Source organism: Vespula vulgaris, chromosome 12 (genome assembly GCF_905475345.1).
Source record: "Vespula vulgaris chromosome 12, iyVesVulg1.1, whole genome shotgun sequence".
Classification (NCBI taxonomy): Eukaryota; Metazoa; Arthropoda; class Insecta; order Hymenoptera; family Vespidae; genus Vespula; species Vespula vulgaris.
The window spans coordinates 3,985,001-4,011,334 of record NC_066597.1 but is presented as its reverse complement, the minus strand read 5'-3'; the positions used below and the strand labels follow the sequence as shown (position 1 = coordinate 4,011,334).

Here is a 26,334-nt window from a genome sequence, read left to right as displayed (position 1 = left end):
TCTCTCTCTCTTTCTTTCTCTCTCTTTCTAAACGAGAGTCTATCTATCTGTCTCTCTCTCTCTTTTTCTCTCTTATATAGATGCCACCACCGCCGCCTCCTCGTTGTCGTGTCGCGCGACCTCATCTTCTCTTTCTCTCCTTCCCTCTTTCTTATTCTCTCCCCTTTCTTTCTCTCTCTCTCTCTCTCATATATATATATATATATATATATATATATATATATATGTATATGTATATATATCTCTCCTTTTCTCTTTTTATCTTTTTCTCTTTTCTCGTCTTCCTCGCGTTATGCAAAACGTGTCTCTTCGATCGTGCACACGACTACCACACACCGCGTTTCGGATATCCGCGTCGAATCTCACCGGCCAATCGCGTTGCTCCTCTCGTGCAACTACCAACGTTCCGTTCCTCCACTCACCCAATGATACCGCCACTTTGAGACTGTCGTCTTTTTATGTTTATTCTTTTTTCTTTTCTTTTCCTTTTCTTTTCTTTTCTTTTCTTTTCTTTTCTTTTCTTTTTGGGGACTGATCTTTCTTCTTCCTCTCGGATATATGCATGCATGCATGCATACATGCATACATGTATGTAGAAATATATGTATTTATTATATACGCAAGTTTCTTTTCAATCGTTGCAGACGAGCGGAAAAAATTTGTTCAAGTTTTAAAGTACGACTAGAGAAAGAAAGAGAAAGAGAGAGAGAGAGAGAGAGAGAGAGAGAGAGAGAGAGAGATTATGTCTGGTTTTTTTCTTTTTTTTCTTTTTTTTTTTTTTACTACTGCTGCTTCTGTTGCTACTATTACTTTATTACTGTTGCTGTTGTTGCTGCTGTGTTGTTCATACGTGCAGATGTGGGTTACTATTGTCATGGATGATACATAGATATAATGGATACAACTTACAAGTGTTCGATATTTTCCAACTAGTTTCTATTTCGATTTTGTTTTATTTTAGTATTTAGTTGTATCATACGATGCTAATATTCGTAGGAATTGTTAATAGAATCTTGTATGCGTCGTTGAAATTCATTGGATCGACTTTTGTTTCTCATTCTCTCTTCTTATAATTTTTCTCTTCCTTTTTTTATTTTTTGGTAATAACCATGACAAGATTTATTCTTGTAGAAATATCGAGCGAAACAATATTATAATCAATTTTTTTTTTATACCGAGAACTCGTTCTCCGGCTATAATTAATATCGATAATAATTTTTCAAAACAATAATTCATACGTTTCGAAAGTATTGATTTCCTTTTCTTTTTTTTTGTTTCTTTCATTTTGCTCTAATTTCCTTTGCCTTAATTTTATTCGATTAATTATTTATTTTTGCGCCCTATTTTTACGTAAAAAGAAAGAGAAATATATACATATATGTAAAATTAGATAATGGAAAAATTACATTATTATAATTATTTCTTTCTTTCTGTTTCTTTTTTTTTCTTTTTTCTACGAACTTTAACAAGGAAACTCTATAGTGTTTGATATATTCGTTGAATCGAGTATTTAAAAGTTAAAGGCTAATGATAGCAGGGTCGCTCGTTTTAGCATCAAGAGAAAAGTCAGACTATAAAGAGTTTATTGCCTACCTCCAACGGAAATGATTTCCCGAGCAAGTTGTTTAGAAACCAACGCGATATCTACCGACTTAAACGGGCTTCCTATCTCGAACGATCTCGTATAATCCATGGAGTAGTAGAACTGTTTAAAAATCGATAGCTATCGATCCTAATTCCAAAATAAGTCGACTCGTTCGATTATTTTTCGTAAGATTTGAACTAATAAACTTTTATAACAAAAAAGAAAAAAATAGAAATGTTCTATCATTATTTATTAATGTAACGAATCACGCACGCGAATTTTTCGTGAGACGAAAGTAGAAACATTTTCAAAAGAACAGAAAAAAGAAATATATATATAGAATAAAACTTTGATTTTTATCGATGAATAAATATTTTATAAGGTGATTTCAAGCAACCTGTAATTTTTTAAAAATTTCATTACTTTTACAATTTTAAATTCATAGGAAGAGAAAATTTCTAATTGATTGTATTATATGTTTCATCCTGTATATAGAGTATATAATCACAAGACTCTACTACCGTTTTAGTTACTTCCGTTCTTAATAAATCGAAATCAATTTTCTACTAGTTCTTTCACAACCAATTTGAATGAGAAAGTTATAAGAATCGTAAAAAGTTATTTTTCTTTTCTTTTCTTTAATATCAGGAAAAGAAAATAAAGAATGTCAGAGACAATTCAAAATATTGCCAAAAATATAAAAATAAAAAAGGAGTATTAAACAGAAATCTCTAAGATAAAATGAGATCAGATGAGACGTACGATATCACAAAAATCAAACTAATTGTGAAAATTGCGAAAGCAATGAAAATTCTTTTTTTAAATTAGACTTTGATAAAAAAAGAAGATATCAGAATCTTAATAAAAAAAAGTCGATACTGGAAGAGCTTCGTGAAAATATGAAAAGTTAAAAAAAAAAATAAAAAGTAGAATATATAATAAACCTCGTATATATCGAAATAATAAATCTTCCTCATTGAGAAGATCGAGTCGCTTGATATTATATAAATCAAGTAATGATAGTAAAAAAAAGCAATTCTTTCAAAATTATTATCGCAATGAAAAAAAGAAAAAATCAGTATTCAATAAAACAATTGGACAGCGAAAGAGTCATGACAAATATATAAAGATGGATAAAAAGAAAGAGAAATACAATAAATCTCAACTATATTAAATGATAGAACATTCGTTGAGAAGATCGAATAGCATGATGTTACAAAAATTAAGAATTTTTTGAGATACTTATAATAATAATAGTAATTAAAAAAAGAAAAAAAAGAAAGAAAGGAAAAATAAAACGAATCAGAATCTAATAAAATAATTCGGTACCGGCAGGACTTCGCCGGAAGCAATGAAAAAATAAAAAAATTATACTGTAATAATCTATAATAAATAAATAAAAAAACCCCCAAGAATTATATCCCAAGAAAAAGTTCGGATTCATAGACAAGATCTAGTCACGTGTTATTACACAAACACACGCACACACATATATATATATATAATAAAATTATTAACAATAAAAATGATGAAATATAATAGAATTAATAATAAAAAAAAAAGAAGAAAAAAAAGAAACATTTTTTTGTTTTATAGGAATCAGTCTAATAGACGTATTAGGCATTTTATTACCTGGCGTACTCGTCGTAGCAATGGCGGCAGTGGTGTAGGGCGGTTGAGCCATTTGAGAATGGCCGGCTGGCGTTGGCATATGTCGGCCATAACCGTTTTGCACCCCTAGCGTATGCTGTTGGGGATGCTGCGAAAGGATTCCATGAAGGAGACGAGCACCGGTAGTCGTGCTCGCAGTACTCGCACTCGTCGAACCTGGTTCTGCTTTTACACTCGCCAAACCTAATTGTTCCTTCTCGCTTGTCGTCGTTTCGTGCGGTTGGACCTCCCTGGTATCCACTAGAAAAAAGAAAAAAATATCCATTCGTCAGACATTTTCGTTAATAAAATTAAAATCGTTGTATAATTTGATACTTCTCTTTTTTTCTTTCCTTCATTTCGTTTAAAACTCTTCCGGAAAAATAATTTCTTTTCCGATGTATATTTTCCAGTTAGTATTCCCGTTATTAATCAACGATCTAAAGTTCTTATTTCGTTAATTAATTTCTTATATATGTTTGTTCGCAAATATCCAAAATCGATATTAATTTTTGTTGTTATAAACACAACGTTATTCTTATTATATATTGTCCCGATTGATACGAGATATATGATATATTCTTAATTTCTTATTATTACAATTTCATTTTCAAATAACACCGACGTAACTCTTCTATTATTATTATTATTATTATTATTATTATTATTATTATTATAACATATACGCAGCTATATGCATATAGTCGAACGAAAAATTAGGATTAAATCGGAATAAAAGAAAGAAAAAAGGAAGAAAAACTGATCCAACAACAAATCGAAGAACTTGGTTAAGGCATAGCCGACGACGATAAAAAAAAAAAGATATCCCACGAAAGACAAATATGGCAGATTTATGTCACAATGTGTACGCGTTTAACGTTAAAACGTGACAGAAGAGAAGAGACGCGACGTAAACGGTCGCGTTACGCAGAAAAAAGAAGTGCTTAGAGAAAGACAGAGAGAGAGAGAGAGAGAGAGAGAGAGAGAGAGAGAAAGAGACAGAAAGAGAGACAAACGGACAAACTGATAGACAGATAGACAGAGACAGAGATAGAGAGAGAGAGAGAGAGAGAGAGAGAGAGAGAGAGAGAGAGAGAGAGAGAGAGAGAGAGAGTGAGAAAAAGAGAGAGATATGGGGAAAAAGAAGAAAGATAGAACGAAAGAGAGAGAGAGAGAGAGAGAGAGAGAGAAGTGTTCTCTCTTGAGGGGTATAGCGCGGTGCTGCGGAGAGGAAGTGAAAGCCAGCGTCTCTCCTTGACCCACTGCAACGTTTCTACCTTCCTTTCAGGCAGTGCCAACCTCGCGGCTTCATTAAGCAATTTCTCGTTGCGCTCCTGGGGAAAAATCGCCGTGGAAAAGCGTCCGAGCGAGTGAACGATAGAAGGAACGAAGGAAGAAACGAACGAAGGAACGAAGGAACGAAGGAACGAAGGAACGAAGGAACGAAGGAACGAACGAAACGGGTGACCGAAAGAACGAAAGAGAACGAAAGAGAGAGAAAGAGAGAGAGAACGAGTGAACGAACGCACGCGCCTGAGCACGCGAGCACGCGATCGATTTCGATCGATAGATCGATCGACCGATATATTTATATAGATCGATCGATCTATTGGTCGATTGATCATCATTCATAATATATGATGGAAATTTTACAAATATATAATACATATATATGTACACACAGACATACACACATGTATTATTTAGATATATGCATACGTATATATAACATACGTGTTCTTCTTTTTCTTTTTGATTTTTTCTTATCATTTCTTTTTTTTCATTATTTTTTCTTTTTTTGTAATTATGATTATCGTTGTTGTTGTTGTTGTTGTTATTATTATTGTTTACATCATCGTCATCGTCATTCTCTTCTGTTGTAGTTTTTTATTGTTCAGCATCCTCCTCCTCGTCTGTTTTTTCTTTTTCTCTTTATTTTATTTCTTCTTTTATACTTGTCTTTCTTTCTTTCTCCTCTTTTTGTTTCTTATCTTATCTATATCTAATTCTCTTAATTTATTATCTAGCTATAATATGTATGTACGTACGTATTTATATATATAATCCTTTTTCTTCTCTCTTTTTCTTTTTTTTTTTTTTTAAATTTCGTTCTATACGAAAATAACGAGAAAGTTCAATCTATAGATTCTCGTCGCAAACGAGCGATCGAATAAGCGCAAACGAACGAACGAACGAACGAACGAACGAACACAACATGTATTACATTTACGTTAAAGGTCAAAGGAAATTGTGTAAGATGGAGATATATCTTGCGAGATCTCCTCGAGACTCTGGCGAATCAGAATGCGATCCTTGTGCTCTTTAAGCAAAACGTTGAATATGTTCTACGTGTACTTAGAGAAAGATAGAGAGAAAGAGGAAGAGAAAGAGAGACAAAGAGAGAGAAATATATGATATCGTTTTTCGTTTTTTTTTTTTTTATATATTAATACGATTAAAGATTTCATTGATGATTAACGAAAAATTCTCTTTTTCAAACGAATCGAAGGGTTGATTTTGTATTGGCGGGAAAATCTTTGAAGTTGACAAAGACCTGCAGTACTTGTTAAATCGTATATTTATATCGATAATATCGACAGTTACTTTGACGTCAGTGATTCGAATCGTCGATTATGATCACGTAAAACGAGCTCACGTCTCTGTTTAAAGCAAACGATTGTCGTCTTCTTCTTTTTCTTTATCTTCTTTATCTTGTTCTTCTTATTATTTCTTTTTATCTTCTTTTTCTTTATCTATTTATTCTTTCATGTCTATTACAAGATATAGAGAGAGAGAGAGAGAGAGAGAGAGAGAGAGAGAGAGAGAGAGAGAGAGATAAAGAGACAGAGAGACACAGAGAGAGAGAGAGAGAGAGAGAGAGAGAGTACATAAAACTAAATCGTTATTTCACTATGCGTTGAAATATATTTTAACTAATAGAAAATAAAAAATTAAAATATTGCAGAAAGAAAAAAAAAAGAAAATGAAAAAGAAAGAAGAAAAAAGAAATGGATCTCGATTCATATCGATCGATATCAAGTAGCTCGATATTAGGCTGTTTACATTGGTGATAAGATAATTACTCGAAGTTAAACAGTTTAAGGATTTAACGAACATATTTTAGATATGTCACACGAACACACGCGCGTGCACACACCACGCGCGCGCTCGTACGTTTATATATATATATATATATATATATATATATATATATACACATGAACGCACGAATCACAGATAGGTCGATAAAATCATTTCCTACGTTAAAAAGAACATTATTTTACGATATGTAATTTTTTAATAACAACAATAATAATAATAACAATAATAACAATAATAAGGAATGTGTGTGCAACCGACATTTATCGCAGTAAAGACCCTATTCTCATTGAGTCAAACGCACGCTATTTTTGCCTTGTTTCTATATTACTATTTCTTACAGGACGTCAAACATATATATATATATATTTATATATTTATATATATATATAAAAACACATGTATCTGTATATCATTTTTATGTATATATATATATATATATATACACATGCGTGTTACACGAATGCAAATTATCGGTGCTTGAAGAAGGGTTTAAGGACCTCGGTTAACCCTCAAGTACCCTTCTCTAACTTCTTCCAACTAGCGTGGGTGCATTTCAGATCAGTTTTTCTCCACCAAGTTATATCGTGCGAAGACTGAATTACCCTTTCTTCCCTTTTTCCTTCTTCCCTCGTAAACCCGATCTCCACTCCCACTCCTTGTTCGTTCGTTTGTCTCGTTACAAGGGGAAAAAGAGAGAGAGAGAGAGAGAGAAAGAGAGAGAAAGAGAAAGAAGGAATGAAAGAAAAATGAGAAATAAAAGAAAATGTCTTCGAGGAATCGTTGAAAACAACGTCGACTCGTTATACTCTTTCTTCTTCGTTTCAACCCCGCCCAACCCCATTCCACCCTATCTCATTCCTATTCGTTTCTATTTCTATCCCTATTCTCTCTCTTTTTCTCTGTTTAGCTCGTTTTTTCTCGAACCATCTAGAATTACGAGAACGTTTTTTTTTTCTCTTCTTTCTCGTCATTAAACCGAACTCGTAACATTACGATAACTTGTCTCGTTACGAATTTTCAAGGGCAAAACTTTCTCTATCTCATTCTTTCTTTCTTTTTTTTCTCTCTTTCTCTCTTTCTTTCTTTTCGAAGAATTCCGAGAAAGTGCAAGAACCGGTTAAAAGCCAAAGATAAGGCCGAGGCTTAATCGTATTAAAAGATTTCATTCGTTCATCGGCAAATTCGGGATCGAGTCGTTACGTTGATTAGATAATAAATTAAAAGCAATACGTACATATGCTTCTCAAGCTTTTGCAACACCTATGTGTATATATATATATATATATATAATATATATATATATATATATGTATACACATATTGTGTTCAATTTCAAACAATAGTATCAATTGTTTTGTAATATTATCATAATTATTATATGAAACATTTGAAATAAATTTAATATCGAATTTTTAAAGATCAAATTATACGATTCACTTTCTTTCTCTATTTCTAACTCTCTCTTTCTTTCTCGATATTTTACACAAACATATAAATGTAAAAAATCCTAAATAAATTAAAAAAACTTCAGATCTCCTGCACGCAATATTATCATAATTCATTTCAAATATTATAATTAATCTGAAATTAATGCGCGGATATATAATTTTTGATGAAGATAATCAAGTCTTAAAATACGATTGATCTTACTACACACGATATATTATTTAATAAGTAAACACGTAAAGATGCACAATAAACGAGTAATAAACGAACGATTTTTGTCGATTTGTTAAAAAGAAAAAAAAAAGATAAGTAAATAATAATAAAAAAACAAAAAAAAAAAAGAACACTAGTTGCAAGTCGTATACGTGACCATTAAAGTTAATAAAAATATTTTTATTGATCGGATAATTGACGTGCAACAATGGAAGAAAATTTGCAAATTCAAGAAAAGTCCGACCTTGGTCGACCTTGGTTCGCCCTCGACGCGAAGTCAAGGGGTGGGTATCTAGCCGCATCGACCGTACACACATCTACCTCTCGGTACGTCGAGTACCCTCCCCTCCTATACCCCCACCCTCTTACCCTACTTCTCCGCCATTACTCTCTCCTCTCTTTCTCTCTCTCTCTCTCTCTCTCTCTCTCTCTCTCTCTCTTTCTATCCTCACGACGCGCGAGGGAATCTTCGAGTCGATTTCACGTGCTAGCTTTTACGTGCCGAGCTTCCTGTTCAACGTCTCTCTCTCTCTCTCTCTCTCTCTCTCTCTCTCTCTCTTTCTCTGTCTTTCTTTCTCTATCGTTTTTCTCTTTCTCTTTCTCTTTCATTCTTCTATTCGACCTCGACTTCCGGTAAGGCTTTGAGGTGCGGCCACGATTTCACGGTATCTTCCGTTACTTTCGTTCTAGATATCTCTACTAATAATTAATTTGTCTTCGGGAAAATCGTGTCGTCGGGACACGATAAAAAAAAAAATAATAATAATGATAATAATGATGATGATAATAATAATAATAATGATAGTAATAATAATAATAATGATAGTAATAATAACGATGAAGATGACGTTGATGATGAGAAAATATAATCGAAAGGATCTAGAGAGATCGAGTTAATCGGGTAAATCGAAAAGAAAAGAAATAATCGATTCTTTCTAATTCGATATAACGCGATGTTTTGTATCGTTTCATGGCGGCGAATTCAAATTTAAATAAATACAAGATAATAATAAGAAAAATAATAATAATGATAACAAGTCGATATTGTTCGTAATGATCGTTCGAGAAGATTTATCTAATATAAATAAAGAAATTGGAATAGAAAAATCGACGATATTCGATATTCGAGTAAATCGATTTTACAACCTTCCGTTGCGGTAAATTCAAATTTAAAAAACAGGTTCTATTTCTTTTTTCGGAGAAAGATCGAACGATTTTAGGAAGTTATTTTCTCTTTCTCTAACACAAACACGCACACACAGTAGACGGAAAGACAGTCAGACACGTAGATTCTATATATATATATACATCTACGTCTATATATATTATAAGGGAAGAGTATGTAAGGTCAGCGTTTGGCCGGGCCATAGCAACTTTCTCGACACGTCTCTTTCTGAACGGAGTTGGCATTGCGTAACGGTAACGACTCTCTCTTTCTATGTGACATCACGCATGTTCGATATATGTCGGTCGTAAGTCGTGAGAGACAGCCAGCGGCTGTTCTCTTTCAAGTACACGCAAAGTACACGTTAAGCATCTTACGAGGAGAGTACCGAGAGTCTGAAGTAAAGTAATTCGTATGTCGCAGGTGCTGCATATACGAGAGCACCTGTGTTAAACACCTCTCTCTCTCTCTCTCTTACTCTTTAGCCGTGATTATACGAGATTCAAAAGTATTGCGTGTTCTCCGTTACGAGTACATGCGCCGAAAGAAGAAGAAAAAAAAAAAAGAAAACAGAAAAAAAGGTAAAAGATAAAAATAATAAAAAAAAGAAAAAAGAAAAAAGAAACGAAAAAAAGAAGAAGAAGAAAAATAAAGAGGATAATATACCGTATGAATTAAATGTAAGAGAAGGAATGGCCTTTGGGAAATCACAGCTTATATCGGGAGAACATGTGGCCCAGAGAACGAGCCTGTATCGCCGTTCATAATCGATTACTCTTCTGCGATCTTTCGATATTACGTTCTCCGTCCTACCAACATCTGGCTCTCGAGAATCACCGCAACACGACACACATACACAAACACACAACAAACAAACGTACGCTCGAACGAGGTAGAGTATGAGAAAGTACGGGACGGTGGTTCAGGTGGTGGGAGGGAGGGACAAGGTGGGACGAATAAAAAAAGAAAAAGAGAGTGAGAGAGAGAAGGAGAAAAAAGAACAGGAGACATGAAATCTCTTCTCTCGGATTTACACCTGCCGAGCATAAGTAATCGATGATAAATTAATCGAGTTCTCGATCTTGCCAGCTATGGTATTCGTGTTTTATGGGCGTGGAAATTCAAATGTGCTAGACAATGGGTCATTAATGTTCTCCTTCTCTTTCTCTCTTACTCGTTATCTATATATCTACATATATATACACAACACATATATATATATAAATATATATATAAATATATATATATATATATATATATCTTTCTCTTTCTCTCTTGTACGATTACCAAAGCCGGAAATTTCGATAGCGGAAACACGAGACGGACGGCTCGTAGTGCGAGTCGTACGTGACTCTCTCTTTCTCTCTTTCTCTTTCTCTCTTTCTCTCTCTCTCTTTCTCTTCCTTACTATCTTACTCTCTTACTCTTTACTACGAGTTTGCGCGCGAGCGCACGCGCGCTCGACCCACTTCCTTCTCCGTCGAAATCGAGAGTGTACTCCTTCTTATTCGCGAGCAAGCGCGTACTACGTACGTTAACGTGCGTTAACGTAACGTTTAACGTACGTACGACGTTTACGTGCGCACATCCCATTACGTGATTTTTCAGTTTTAATCTTCTTTATATCGTTTTCGCGTCCTCGTCTATTTTCTTGCGACATTAAAAAGATATCGAAAAATTATTTTCAATATTTTTTATAAATATTTTTTATAAATATTATATATATATATATATATATATATATATATATATACGTGCAATGTTGCAGGTCAGTTTTGTCGAATTTGTATGTTATTATTATAAATGATCGTCGGATCGTTTAAAACAAGAACGTTGATTGATTTATTTTTACTCTCTTACGACTGTACAATGAAAAGAAAAGAAAAGAGAAGAGAGAAAGGAATGTCGTTTAAGAAAGAAAAAGTTACGAATATTTTCATTCTCTTCAATTTTTATAGAACATTTCTAAATAAACGTTTAATCAATTACGATACGCGTGATATATCTATCTTCGCGAACAAAATTAATAATATCAATCAATTAATCGATTAATTATATCATCGAGAAATTTTATATATTAGCAATTAAATATATATCTATTATTAATATATATCTAAAATAATAATAAATATACCTACAATACACACATACAATACAATTTAAATTATACTATATATATATATATAAAAGCTTCTTTATTGTCTATTTTTAAAAGTAAAAAAACAAAAAAGAAAAGAGAAGAAAAAAAATTCTTTCTCCAACGTTTAAAACTTTCTCTTCCTCTTTCTCTCACTCTCACTCTCTCCCTCTCTCTCTCTCTCTCTCTCTTTGTTCCTCTCAAGAAAAATGCATAGAAAGAAGATGAAAGGAATAACTAACGTTCGTTCCACCCTCGTCGATAGCGACGATCTTTGGACAAAGGTAAAACACCCTCTCTCTCTCTCTTCCTCTTCCTCCCCCTCCCTGTCTCTGTCTCACTCAACATTTTTTTTCTCTTTCTTTTTCTCCCACAGCTTCTCTTTTTCTCTGTACCCAACAAAGTCGCTACTTCTTCCTCTGAGAAAGAGGAAACGAAGGTGTTGCACGCCGGCCCTGACCCATTTCTTCGGTTGAATGGCCGCTGAGAGAATAAGAGAGAGATAGAGAGAGCAAGAGAGCAGGAGAGAGAGAGAGAGAGAGAGAGAGAGAACATCGAGCGTGTTCCTCCATTGTCCCACGGAAACTCGTCGTCTACGAGAGAGAAAAAGAGAGAGAAAGAGAAAGACAGACAGAGAGAGAGAGAGAGAGAGAGAGAGAGAACATAGTAGTGTATGTACGCGATATATACGCACGCCCACTTCCTTCCAGATCTCTCTGTCTTTTTCTCTCTTATACACACTCTCAAGGGAGAGAAAGGAAGAGAAGAAAAGAGAAGAGAACTAAAGGGAAGCGACACGGAAAATGAACGATCGAGGAGAGAGAGAGAGAGAGAGAGAGAGAGAGAGAGAGAGAGAGAGAGAGAGAATAACGTGTATCTCTCTTGAAGAAAATGTTAAGGAAAAAGAAAAAAACAAAGAAGAAAAAAAAAGATGTACCGAAAATAAAAGAGTAGAAGAAGGATAAATAGAAAAAAAAGATTACTAGACGATCGACTTTATCCTATAATATGTAGTTTTCTATTTTATTTTTTTTCTCACTTTCCTCCTCTCTCTCTCCCTCTCTCTCTTTTTGTCTCTCGTTTTCTTTCCTTTTCTTTTACGTTGAGTATAAAAAAAACAAAAAAATAAATAAATAAATAGAAGGAGATAATCGATATTAGAAAATCGTTAGGAAACGATCAAACGTGCCAGCTTGTTTATGTCTATATCTATATCTATACAGACAAACGCACACACATACACAGACAATATGTATAATATGTCAAGAAAATAGTTTATTTTTTTATGAAGAAAGTGGGATTGGTTAGGGACGAAGGGTAAGGCGTGAAGGCAACCCTTATCCCTTTCTCGTTAGGATGGTAAATTAAGGTCACGTCGGTAGTGGGTAGAAAGTCCCGTTAAAAGTCTACGGGATATCTGAAGAAACTGGGATATCCCTCGGGATCGACTAACGGTATAATACACATCTTCAAGCTGCTCAGGTATGCTAGACCAGATGGTTCCTATGGCTTTTAAGTGTTATCTTTTTTATTCTATCTCTCTCTCTCTTTCTCTCTCTCTCTCTCTCTCTCTCTCTCTATTTATCTCTATCGTTCTTATGGAACTAAAGTACTAGAAAAAGTGAGACAGACCGAGAAAGAGAAAAAGAGAAAGAGAGAGAAAGAAAGAGAAAAGGAGAAGAGATAGATAGGAAAATAGAGAGAAATCTTTTTAGGTACCCATTTCTTTTCTGGTGCCTCGAAAAAGGCTCGAGACAAGTTTGTTTGATCTCGAAAGGTATGTTAGATACTCGTCGATGGTATTTTTCTTACGAACGCGGATGTGAATCGTAAATCGAACCTGTATAATTCTCTCTCTCTCTCTCTCTCTCTCTCTTTCTTTCTTTCTTTCTTTCTTTCTCTCTCTTTCTCTCGCTCTCTCGCTCGCTCTCGTTAATGGGTGTTCGATGATGGTGATTTTTCCTTATGGGAGAACTAATGCAAGTCGAGAAAAAAAAAAGAAAGAAAGAAAAAAGATGAAAAGAAAGGAAGAAATATAAAAAGGTAGAAATAGATAAATAAATAAAAAAAGAAAAATTAGTAAAGAAGCTGTCTCGTTAATACCTAAAACGGGTTGATGTTACCGCATCGTAAATACATACAGACATACATACATACATACATACATACATCGTACATACATGTAGGTATGTAAGTATTTGCACTTACATACGTAATTTATAAGAGACGTTGTTGTTGATTGCTAAGAAAAAGGAAAAGAAAAAGAAAATGAAGAAGAAGAAAAAAAAGAAAAAGAAAGAAATATATATATATATATAAAAAAAAAGAAAGAAACACGAATATCTTGTTATCTCTTTACAAACAAGGAGCTGTTGGCGATTAAGGATCCATTATGTAAGCTAATGGCCGAGGAGGAATCTAATTTTATGCTTGCGCAATACTCTCACACATAGAAATACGATTTTCTCGGTTGGAATTTTATCGTAACTTTTTTAACTTGAATCGTGTCATAGATCATCGATCTATCGTTATATTATAACAAGATCGATCTGCTGAAATATGAAAGAAAAGAAAACAAAAGAAAAAAGAAAAAGAACAAAGGATAGAAAGAAAGAAAGAAAGAAAAAAGAATGATTTAAAAGAATAAAAATAGTAATAGATAATTATGTAAATTTATCAGAAAGGTTAGTGGCCGATCTGTCAGCATATTACCGAGACAGATCTATTCATCGTCATTATCATTATCATTATCATCATCATCATTATTATTATTATTATTATTATTATTATTATTATTATTATTATTATTATTATTATTATTATTATTATTATTATTATTCTCATTATTATTATTATTATTATCACTATCATTGTCGTTATCAACATCTTTGTCGACGTCAGATGAGTGAAAAAATGTCAAGGTCGTTCTGTTTAGTATAACGAGAAATTATGACGCAAGAGAGAGAGTGTAGGAGAGAGAGAGTGTAGGAGAGAGAGAGTGTAGGAGAGAGAGAGAGAGAGAGAGAGAGAGAGAGAGAGAGAGAGAGAGAGAGAGAGAGAGAGAGAGAACACAAATGATACATATATATCGTACTTTATATTGATTAGAAAATGGTACTAATTCTATCTTTTATGTGTTCTACGAGATGATCATTGTATTGTAAAATAAACATGCTTACTCTCTCTTTTCTTTCTTTCTGTCTCTCTCTCTCTCTCTCTCTCTGTCTCTCTCTCTTTCTTTCACATTAGCAAGCATTTCGTACATATTATGTAATTCGAAATTGATAAGAAGACCTGATCGATTTGGCTAAATTCGATTAAACGAAACACAAGTTATTCGAAATACATACAAACGTACATACATACTTAAGTGTGTACACACACACACACACACACACACACACACACACATACACACACATCTTTCACAAATATCTTTGTCGTTCAGTTCTTCTGTTATCAATTTTATCGCAGGCGTATACACATATGTATATTATTGTATCATTTTAACTGATGCATTAAAACAAACGAGATTTGTCGAAAATACGACAAAAAAAGAAAGAGAGAGAGGGAGAGAGAATGAGAAAGAAAGAAAATTTATACGATTTCGATCTAATCAAAAAAGAAAAAAAAAAAAAAGATTCGAAATCAAATAAATAACTCAAATTAGCTTCCGTTCGGCTCTTTTCGATACGTATGTACATTTACACGCACACCCGTGCACACACATATGTATACACATTTATATATGTATATATATACATCGTACAAATCTTTGTTTGATTTACGTTTCGATGATTGCTGACTTTTTTCTTTCTTTCTTTCTTTCTTTCTTTCTTTTTTTTCCTTCAGAAATTCCTATCGCATCTTCCTTTTTTTCTTTCGTTATATCTTTTTGCGCGCGAGAGAACAAACATACGTAGCAGAGGGGCTGTAAAGAAATAAATCGTTGATGCTCCTCTCCTCAAGTATCTTGAAATGGCTATTTTGAAATACCTATGTATTTTAGTATCTCAATTTTCTCGATAGTATCTCTTCACGTGCATATATAAATAAAATGAAACGCAATCAATCTCTGGAGTGATCTAATCGTGTTGAAATTATTTTGAAAAAACAAAAGAAACGAAAATGAACTTTTGACAATTAATGTATATCATAAAGAAGGATGTACTTTTTTTAATAATAATTGTTTTTGAAAAATCAATATATATATATAAAGTGATAATAGAAGCGATTATAAAAAAGTAATTTACATAATGATAATTTTTCAGAAATAAGATATATATATGTTATAATAAAAGGAAGATATATAATAATGATTTTTGAAAAATGATGTATACAAATATGAAGATTTAAGAAATAAAGTATATATATATATATATAATAATAATAATAATAAAAATAATATATAAAACGATGACTTCTAAGAAATGATATAGACGTATATTAAAAGTCTTTTAACATATTTAATTCTCTTTTGATCAATTTTCACATGACTTTCTGTTCGGGTCAAATGACCTATCGATGGCTCACGACGGTACGACAATTGCATTATGCATGATAATTATTCATCAGCTAATGTTATTACGAAGGATTTCACAATCGCGTTTGATTTTACACAAAATAACCACAACAGCCTGCACTGTAATTAACAACGCGGGCCACCGATGACCCACGTGGCAGTCAACGTAATAAATGACGTGACGTTTAAGAAAAAAAATTAAAAAAAAAGAAAAAAATGAAAAAAGAAGAAAAGAAAAAGAAGAAAAGAAGAGAAACACAAAGGATATATACATAACATTATATAACAAAATTATATAAAAAAAAAAAATGAAAGAAAAAATGATCTACATACATGTGATTGTAGATATAGCAATGATGATTTATAAAAGAGAAAAGAAGAAAGAAATATATGCATATGATAATAATAATGTTTTTTTTTTCATACGTCCATAGTTGTGATATATACAATGTGTATATATACACACACACACACAATTATATGTATGCAATATATATATATATAATAAAAATCGAAAAGACTTCGTATAATCATACGAAATGGATTATAGACGAATACTTAATGTATGTACCTATTTAACGTGCGGTTAAGAGGCACATAATACCCTCTCTCTCCTCCTCCAATACCTAGCAGCTATAATAGTCTAGGTAGCTCTAGCGTAGGCTCGCCTAGCCCACAACACAGTTTACTATGTAGGTCAGGGCTGGTGCATTCAGCGAACGCGCATTGCTCTTCCTCTATGCACCGTGTTCTCTCGCGTACCTATAGCAAGACTATGTCTGTATGTATATATGTGTGTGTGTGTGTGTATACGTGTATATGCGTGTATATGTGTGTGTTTGTGTGTACGCCACCGATCGAGACCGCCTCGCTCTTCTCCGTCTCGTGTCTAACGGGTGTTAACGTTCTAAACTATCCCTCATATTTCTAATATTTTTTCCTACGAGAAATTTACTTAATGAAAATTCACGTTCGAGTGTAGTAAAAATTAAAGAGAGAAAAGAAAAAGAAAAAAAGAAAAACGAAATTATCTCGATCGTAAAAATTATAAAAAACAATTTCGAATCTTCGCCGTCTAATCAATTTCAAATTCGTATTAACGAAATTCAAATAGACGTCAATCGTCCACAATCGTAATCATTTAACAAAAATCGAAAGTGACTAATCGATATTCTTTCTGGATTATAAAAAATGAACAATAAAATTTTCGAAATCGTTGATTATCGTTAGATATATATATATACACACACATATATAATGTTAGAAATAATGAAAGATACATTAAGGGGACATAGAAAAAGAAGAAAAAGTAGAAAAAAAAAAGAAAAAAAAAGAAGAAAAAAAAAAGTAAAAGAAGTAGAATAAAAAAAGTAAAAGTAAAAGGAGGTCGAACGAGTTAGATAAAGCCGACGATAGAGACGACGACGACGACGACAGAGACCGTTGCAATTGGCAAATTAGACGAGCCATCCATATAACGTGCTTAGGACACCCGGTAGACGAAGGTAAACGTCTCCGTGCCAACGTTCCAATAACCACCCGTAAGCACAAGGACAGTCTATCCCAGTTTTCCTATTGCGACCGCCTACGGCACGTCCTTCACCCCCTCCCTCTCCCCACTCTTCCTACCCCTCGTGCCAGTACTACTACTACTACTATTACTATTACTATTACTATCACTATCACTATCACTATCGGTCTTATACTCTCGTCGTTGCTCTCTTCCGGACCGATCGGTCTGGAAAATCGATCTATCTATCTCTATCTCTATATAAATCTCTCTCTCTCTCTCTCTTTCTCTTTCGCTTTGTATGTGTATGCGTGTATCTCTGGTGTCTCGTCTCTCTTTCTCTCTCTCGCACTCACTCATCCTCCCCTAAACAAGAGAAAATTCGTGAGGCGTGAGTCTCGCCTCGTTGACAGGCCGAAGGGTTTTAAGGTTTGTCAACCCTCTATGTGTCCTCTCAAAGGTACAAAAGGAGATCGATGTAAAAATAAAATATGAAAGAGTGAGAGAGAGAGAATGAGTGTGAGAGAGAGAGAGAGAGAGAGAGAGAGAGAGGACGTTTATTTGACTTTAGTGAAATGAAATAGAGAATAACTAAGAGAGAGAGAGAGAGAGATAGAGAGAGAGAGAGAGAGAGAGAGAGAGAGAGAGAAAGAGTAAAAGCAAGAGAGAAAGAGAGAGAAACAGAGTGATCGAAAACACGATTTTTTTTTTGGGAGAGACGAAGAGAGGGTATGGGAGGGCGAAGGGTTAGCGAAGGGTAGGATTTTGTTGTGCGTTTTTCTTTCTTTTTTTTTCACCCCATCCCTCTTTCTCTTTCTCTTCAAGGATACACACAATGGGGGGATAGGGTGTGTGGGAGAGATTTACCGTGCCGACGGCTTCCCTTCGGAGGGTCGGAATGTAGGTCAGTTTCGTGAACACGCGCGTTCGGAAGGTAATTTTAAATCGATCAACCTTACCGAACGAAGGTTTCATTTTGTCGTTCGATGATGCTGATTTTTATCCGTTCGTAGTCATAGATGAAAAAAGAGAGACAGAAAGGGAGAGAGAGAGAGAGAGAGAGAGAGAGAGAGAGAGAGAGAGAGACAGATAGAGACACACACATAGACACACATATTTCTTCTTTTTTCTTTTTTTCATAGACATAAAACTCCATCGCATATTTTCGCTCTTCTTTTCCTTTTTTTTTTTTTCTGTATACCTGTATCATAAATCTTGATATAATCAAATTTTTCTATTATATACATTTTTATATCATAAGTTTTGATATACCGTAAACTTTGATATATTCTTTAATCTTCTAATTATTCGTTAGGATATTAAAAATTCCAGCAATAACATTATCAACCTTAACACGATAAATTTTTGTTAATATTAATTTTGATTAATCGATCAACTTTTTAATATCATAAACATTTGTATATCATCTTAATTTAAAAATAATAAATCTTGACGATTATAAATTTTCTATCGATGATCGTATCGATATCTCTCATTTCTTTCTTTTTTTTTTTTTTTTTTTTTTTTTTTAAATATCACAAGACGAAGAATCCGTTTACTTAAGTAAAAATTTACGAGTTTAAGTGTCGTGTCAGCTTGAAGCGAAAGGAATCGCGGGAGAGGAGGAGAAGTAGAAGTAGAAGGAGAAGAAAAGAAAAAGAAAAAGGAAAAGAAAAAGAGAAAGAAAAAAAAAAGAAGAAAAAAGAAAAATGTCCGATGACCAAGGGGGTAGGATGGTAGGCGCGAAGGAGGGTGGCAAGAGAGACGTAACTCAGACAGGAAGTTAGTCCTTCCTTCCTCGGCGGGCCAATATCCTGAATTACAATGAGCTCGGCGGCGAGCTTCCTCGAAGCATTAGCTATTTAAATACAAACACGTTCGTTGTTGCGCGGCTAAGCGAGACGACTGCTTCCACCATATTCCGTTTTCGTATCATCGATACATTGTTGCATAGATAGAGAGAGATAGACAGAGAGAGAGAGAGAGAGAGAGAGAGAGAGAGAGAGAGAGAGAGAGAGAGAGAGAGAGAGAGATTCCGAAGCGACTCGATGACTGGGAATCGCCAATATGGCGGTGCAGGATGTTCACACAATGGAAATGTATTTCGAGATCGATCATTGTTTCTAATATGTGAAAGCTTATGTTATAATATGAGTAATAAGATAGAAAGAAAGAGATAGAAAGAAATATATATAATGTATGCATGTATGTATGTATGTATGTATGTATGTATGTATGTATGTATGTATGTATATATATATATGTAGATATATGTAGATATATTGAATTAATCAATAAGAAATGAATGGTTAGGTTGGATTGAAATTTTACGGTATTTTTCTTTTTTTTTTTTAATGGCTCGCTTTCTTTTTCATTTTCTTTTTCTATTTTTGTTTTTTTATCCAGTTTTTCCCATCCCGGTATCCCTTCACGCAAATCCCTATCGCGCAAAAAGATATCAAAATATTTCAATCTCTTGGTGTATTTATAAAAAAAAAAAAAAAAATGAAATAGAGATGATACTCATGAGGTATTTCATAACCGAACGATTTATTTGCGATTATATATATATATATACGAATTAAAATTCTACGTATAAAATGTCAATTCCGAGGCAATCAGCGGTATACGCGGTTAATCGACGATAAGGACGATAAATATACTTGTAAATTCGTATACGAAGCAAAAAGATAAGAGAGAGAAAGAGAGATAGTATGTCCTTCCTCTTTACTTTCTTATTATAGAGTACTATTTCCCCTCTTTCTTTCTTTCTTTCTTTCTTTCTTTCTTTCTTTTTTCTTCTAGACGATCGAACGATCTTCATTTCCTGATTAACCCGCCTTCTTCGTGCTTTGAACGAGAAGACCAAGACCGGAAGTAATCCGTCTTCCTCTCCGTCGGGTTACTCTTGCAAAAGAGAAAGAGAGAGAGAGAGATAGACAGAGAGAGAGAGAGAGAGAGAGAGAGAGAGAGAGAGAGAGAGAGAGAGAGAGAGAGAGAGAACGTCCGCTCGAATTCGCGCGGAGTGATTTAAAGGCTCGAATTATCCCCCTCCTTCACCTACCCTTCCTCTCTCTCTCTCTCTCTCTCTCTCTTTCGTTCTCCTTGCTAACCATTAAGTACGTCCTCCCTTCCTCCCCCTCTACCACCACCATCCCTCTTTCTTTCAACTCTTGCCTCTCGTCTTTCGACACTTTTCCACATCGTCCCCGACGATGAAGAAGCATTCTCGATCTTTCACAGTCCGTGTCGATCTAATTTCTAATTTCTAATTTCTAATTTCTTCTTCCTCTTCTTCTTCTTCTTCTTTTTTTTTTCGTCTTTGAAATTTTGATATCGAGCTGCGTTCGATAATTTCTATAGGAAATTTTCTATGAGTCGGAGCATTGAAATAAATGATATATTATGGTAATGATAATAGATGTTAGGTTGCGTAGAATTTTTCTTTGGAATTTTTTAACAACTCTCTCTCTCTTTCTTTTATTTGACAATTTTATATTATGTGTTAATAGATCATTCATTTACGAACGATTTGGAAGGTTCTCGTTTAAGTGAACAAACGTATGAATATCTTTTTCTTAATGAACGAATATAATGTCGAATAATATTTAATGTTTTGTAATATATTCTTCTCTTTCTTTTTTTCTTCTTCCTTCTTTTTTGTTTTTTCTTTTTATCGCTATTATTGCGCCTATAATAAGTATATTAATTTCCGCCGATACAAATCAATTCTCTTCAACTATCTTCTATCTTCTAGCGATAATTATATATATATATACAATCTATCGATTGCGGTAAAAGAAAAAAACAAAAAAGACAAAAGGAAAAATAAAAATCGATTTCATAAGAATCGCTCGAGACAATTCATAATTTTGATTAGGATCGTCGTGAAAATCTAAACCATTATAATATAATACGATTCGTTGAAGGGAAGAAAAAATAAAAATGAAAAAAGAAAAAAAATTTATTACCTCTCTCTTTCTCTCTCTCTCTCTCTTTTGTATATATATATTTTTTTTATCTTCGCCTTTTCCTCGTATAAAAAAAACATGTTGGCAAGCTACTGTTCGTCGTAAACATGAATTTATAATCCATAGGTACCGCAAAGCTACCTGTTTCATGAAAGCTTTCCAAACTTTTTTTCTCTCTTTTTCTCTTTCCTTTCCTTCTTTTTTCTTTCTTTTTTCTTTCCTTCAACTTTCAAAGAAGAAAAGAAGTGAAGAACCGCAAAAGCCCAACACAAGGCTCACACCGTTCAAAAGCCGAAAGTGAACCCTCCCTTGTGCTTTCACTTATGATCCTAAGAGTCTCTTCTTTCTTCCTTTCTTCCTTTCTTTCTTTCTTACTTTATTTATTTATTTATTTATTTCTTCCTTCCTTCCTTCCTTTCTTCCTTCATTTCTTTCTTTTTGTCTTTTTTTTTCTCCTTTTTTTTTCTATCTCTCTCACGCTCTTGCTACTCACTCACTCGGAACTCGTATGAAACTTTCCTCGTTTCCCTTTTGAAAACGAGTAAGAAGGAAAGAGAAAGAGATAGATAGAAAGAAAGAGAGAGAAGAAACAATAGTACACTGTGTTTATGTATTCTTCCTGCGTGTCTGTTACCACGGAGAAGAGAGAACGTCAGGAAAGGGTTCGCCGGTAGGCCCCCTCGAAGGAACTCTTCCTAAAAAGGTAATGAGTCCCTTTTTTTCTATATTTTTCTTTTTTATTTGTCCAAATAAAAAAGATAAAAAAAGAAAGGAAGATAGAGAGAAAAAAAAAATACAGGAAAAGAAAAAGAAGGCAAGTCGAACAACGTCGACTTTTTTCATTCTTTTTCCTTTACCTTTTTTTATTTCTTTAAATCGCCAACTTTCGAATGGAAAATATTTCTGATTGAGATTGACGAAAGTAACTGCGTCTATGTATGGATATATATCTATGTGTACGAAAAGAGGAAAACAAAGTAAAAAAAAGAAAAGAGGTGAGAGTCCTCGTATGTTCATCTTTATATTTTTTCAAAGGTAGAGAGAGAGAGAGAGAGACAAATCGAGATAGAAATATTTTCTGCACCCTCTCCACTTTTCTTTTATTTCTTCTTTCCTTTTTTTCACTCTCTCTCTCTCTCTCTCTCTTTCTTTTTTTCTTTCTTTCATGACCAACTACGAAGAAAAATTTTCTTCCGTGGGTGGAACGGAGAGAAAGTTTTAACGAGAGATTTTCTCTCCCTCTCTCTCTCTCTCTTCTCTATCTTCTACCTCTCTTCTATTTCTCTGTCGTAGAACAGCACGTGGAAAAACGTATTTCCTTTTAACTATAGATATAAAGGGCGTTATAATAGGAGATACAATATATTCGAGAGTGTGACTAAAACGAGAGGAGGAGATGGAAAAGAAGTGGAAGAAGATTTCGAACGAAATTTCGCCGAAAGTTTTTCCTACGAAAGACTTTCACCATTTCGTTGAGGGTTAGTTAAACGTTTCTCCTTTTCCTCGTTAATCATAGTAGAATTTTTCTAAGAAAACCGACTTAAAAGGAGGATAGTAAAATAGAGAGGGATAAAAAGAAAAAAAGAAAGAAAGTAAGTAAGGGAACTCCCGTAGTGATACTTTCATTCTCACGTTACTTCAACTAAAAGGGTTAAATCTATCCAGTCCCTGCTACTTAACAGTTTTTTAGAAATGAACTTTAACGCGAAGGATGTAGATGCTTACTTCCGGTGATATTATTCGTAAATATAAATAGTATATATATATATATATATACATACACATATACATACATATATATATGTAGTTTTGGGACCTATGTTTATATGACCTTTTTTTCATTTTTAAGTACCGTAAGAGATATTAGAATAGGAATATTAGAACATGACACCAAAGTTTGGTCATCTATTTTTGAAGCGTTCTGTATATATGTATGTATATATGTATATAGGTAATATGTATATATATATACATACACACATGTGTATATATATATATATATATATATATATATATATGTAGGCGCCAGTTTTCATTTTTCTCGAAGCGAAAGACGAAGAATTTCAAAGACTTTAAAGAAAAGAAGAAGAAGATACGCGAGGATGAAGACGAAGACGAAGAAGATGAAGAAGAAGAAGAAGAAGAAGAAGAAGAAGAAGAAGAAGAAAGAAGGAAGGAAACTATTCTCGTGTCGAGAGGGTCTCTAGCAAAACGACTTCTCCGACGTGCCGGACGCTTCCGTCGTTGCGTGGCTTCGCAAAAGCTCGCGGAAAAAGAAGAAGAGCTATAAATAAAGCGCGGTGAGGGAGCAGAGAACGGATTCCATGTAGGAAGAAGAAGAAAGAGAGAGAGAAAGAGAGAGAGAGAGAGAGAGATAAAGATATAGAGGGATAGAAAGAGATAGAAGTCGAATGCTCGAAAGAGAAGAAAAAGAAGAAGTTTTAATTTCGTTGGGCTTGAGGCAGGTCGCAAAAGGATATTATCATGTACGAATAAGAATAAAAGAAGAAAGAGAGAAGGGAAATAGGAAAGAGAGAGAGGGAGAGAGAGAGAAAGCTTGAAAGTTATATATATAAAAAAAAAAGAAAAAAAATATATATAAAAAAGAAATAATAAAATACAAAACAAGTAAAAAGAATATTATTCGAACATGAGCATGATATATAGGTATGTAAGTATCTCTAAGAGAAAAAAGAGAGAGAGATAGAAAGAGAGAGAGATAGAGAGAAAACTTGAAAATTATATATATAAAACAAAAAGAAAAAAGAAAAAAGAAAGAAAGAAAAAAAATATTGTTCGAACGTAAGCGGGCAAGTATGTATGTATGTATGTACGTATGTATGTATGTATCTATGTATATATGTATGTATCTCTTTCGTTAGCTTTCGACGAGTCGAGTTGCTTGGAGGCAGCCTGGAGAACGACCTTCGCAAAGTGGGTTCTCTTGCGTAATATTTTTATCGGCCGAAATTACGTGCTCTCTGTCTCTTTCTCTCTCTCTATCTATATCTATCTTTCTCACTCACACTCTCTCTCTCTCTCTCTCTTTCTCTCTCTTGCTCTCTTTTAAAAGAGTACGCGTGTACGTGCGTTCGACGACGCGTGAACGAGATTCGCGAAACGGTACGCGAGGAGGTGCCGTAAATTTTCTCGCCTGGCTGAACGGTCCCTCCCTCCCCTCCCACCCTCTCTCATCTTCTCTCTCTCTCTGTCTCTCTCTGTCTCTCCGTCTCTGTCTTTTTCTCACTCTGTTCCTTCCTCCCACTCCTTTCTTATCCCCTTCTCCCTTCTAGCATCCCATTCTACTCTTCTGTTTCTCCTCTCGTCGTCTTTTTCTTTATCTCTTTTTCGAAAATTCTTTTCTCTTTGTCTCTTTCTTCCTTTTCTTTCTCTTAGTTTCTTCCTCTTTTATTTTATTTTGTTCGATATTATTTCATATTTTTCTTGTAGGATCAGATTAGAAAGAATATTCGTCTAATGTCTGTCTCTCTTTTACATGTATCATTCTTGGATTATACTTTCTTCCTTTTCGAAAAGTGAAGAGATAGAAAAATAGAGAAATTTAATAAAAATAAAATATGAAGAAGAGAGAGAGAGAGAGAGAGAGAGAGAGAGATCGAAGATCCATTCGGGCGGCGTTGTTATCTTTCCTTATCGACTTACATCGCATTTTTATTTTAATGCGTCCCAATAAGAATCACGCTTTATACATATATATATATATGTACATATATATATATACATATATATTTATATATATCCATCCTTTTTCATATTGGCCCATGAGTTGTATCTCCTTATATTGCCGTTACGTCTTACACTTTGCGTAAATACCAAGGAGCAAATATTTTGTTGAGAAATAATCCGAGATAGATAAGTACTACTCTTTGACAACATTTCTTTTTCTTTTCCTCATCATGTTCTACGTATTTCTTTATTTCATTACTCTTTCGTCTTTTACAGATTATGTGTATGTGTGTGTGTGTGTGTGTGTGTGTGTGTGTGTGTGTATATGTTTTTGTGGGATTATACGTGTTAACTTTAATAACGAAGTTAGATATTTCTTTTCCTTCTTCCCCTCTCTCTTTTTTCTTATTATTGATCGTATTCCAAATTAATAATAAATTGTATGTACGTGTGTGTGAATTCTTTTTATCTCTTTCTTTATGAATTTCATTTTTATATTAATAATAATATATATGTATGTGTAAGTCGAGAGAAACAATTTTGTCTCTCTATCTCTTTCTCTTTCTCCTCCTCTTTTTTTCATACTAATTTCATTTCATTTCAAATAATAATAAAAAAGAAATATATATATATATATATATATACGCATGTATATACATATATATCAAGAGAAATCATTGTTAGAATTTTCTTGCCACTTTTGATGAAAAAAAAAAATGGGAAAAGTTTAAATACAAAACTCATAATAAAAAAGAGAAAATATTAAAGGAAATTAGTTTAGGAAATGAAAAAAAAAAAATCGAAAAAGGAAAGAGAAAAAAGGAAATAAAAACAAACAAATCAAACGAATTGAATTATGCAGTGCTATCGAATTGTTAGACGATTCTGAAGAGTCGATGATAACGTGCGCGCGAGAGCTTCAGAAAGGTCGATCGGCTGATTCATTCGTAATTGTTAGAAAACGAGGAAGGTGAGAGGAAGACGAGAGGGAGAGGAAGATACTTGGATGAAGAGGGGAAGGGAGAGTGAGAGGAAAAGGAATATCGGTAAGATCGGTAACGCGAGGAAACGAGGAAAATTCTTCGATGCGTATTTGATGATTATCATTGCCTTTAACATCTTGTACTGATATAGTGATGAAAACGTCTTACATTCCAAGTATCGTTTATCTTCGATATGTCATATATATGTGTGTGTGTGTGCGTATATGTATATATATATATTAATTGTATCGTATTAACTATAAATATAACTAAACCGAGAATAAAGAAGACAGAAAAAGGTATATATATATGTGTGTGTGTGTGTATATATATATATATATATATATATATATATATATATAT

At 33.6% G+C, this 26,334-nt stretch overlaps 1 protein-coding gene across 5 annotated transcripts in view; it reads right to left on the bottom strand.

Annotated features, from left to right (window-relative positions):
• The window catches only part of LOC127068243 (ecdysone-induced protein 74EF), a 216,380-nt gene that overhangs the window by 30,359 nt on the left and 159,687 nt on the right, over window positions 1–26,334 (bottom strand). For all 5 annotated transcript variants that reach the window (XM_051004158.1, XM_051004161.1, XM_051004160.1 and 2 more), the window contains one exon: window positions 3,218–3,496. In XM_051004158.1, the coding sequence (XP_050860115.1) occupies window positions 3,218–3,496 (279 nt within the window). The remainder of the gene's footprint in view (window positions 1–3,217; window positions 3,497–26,334) is intronic.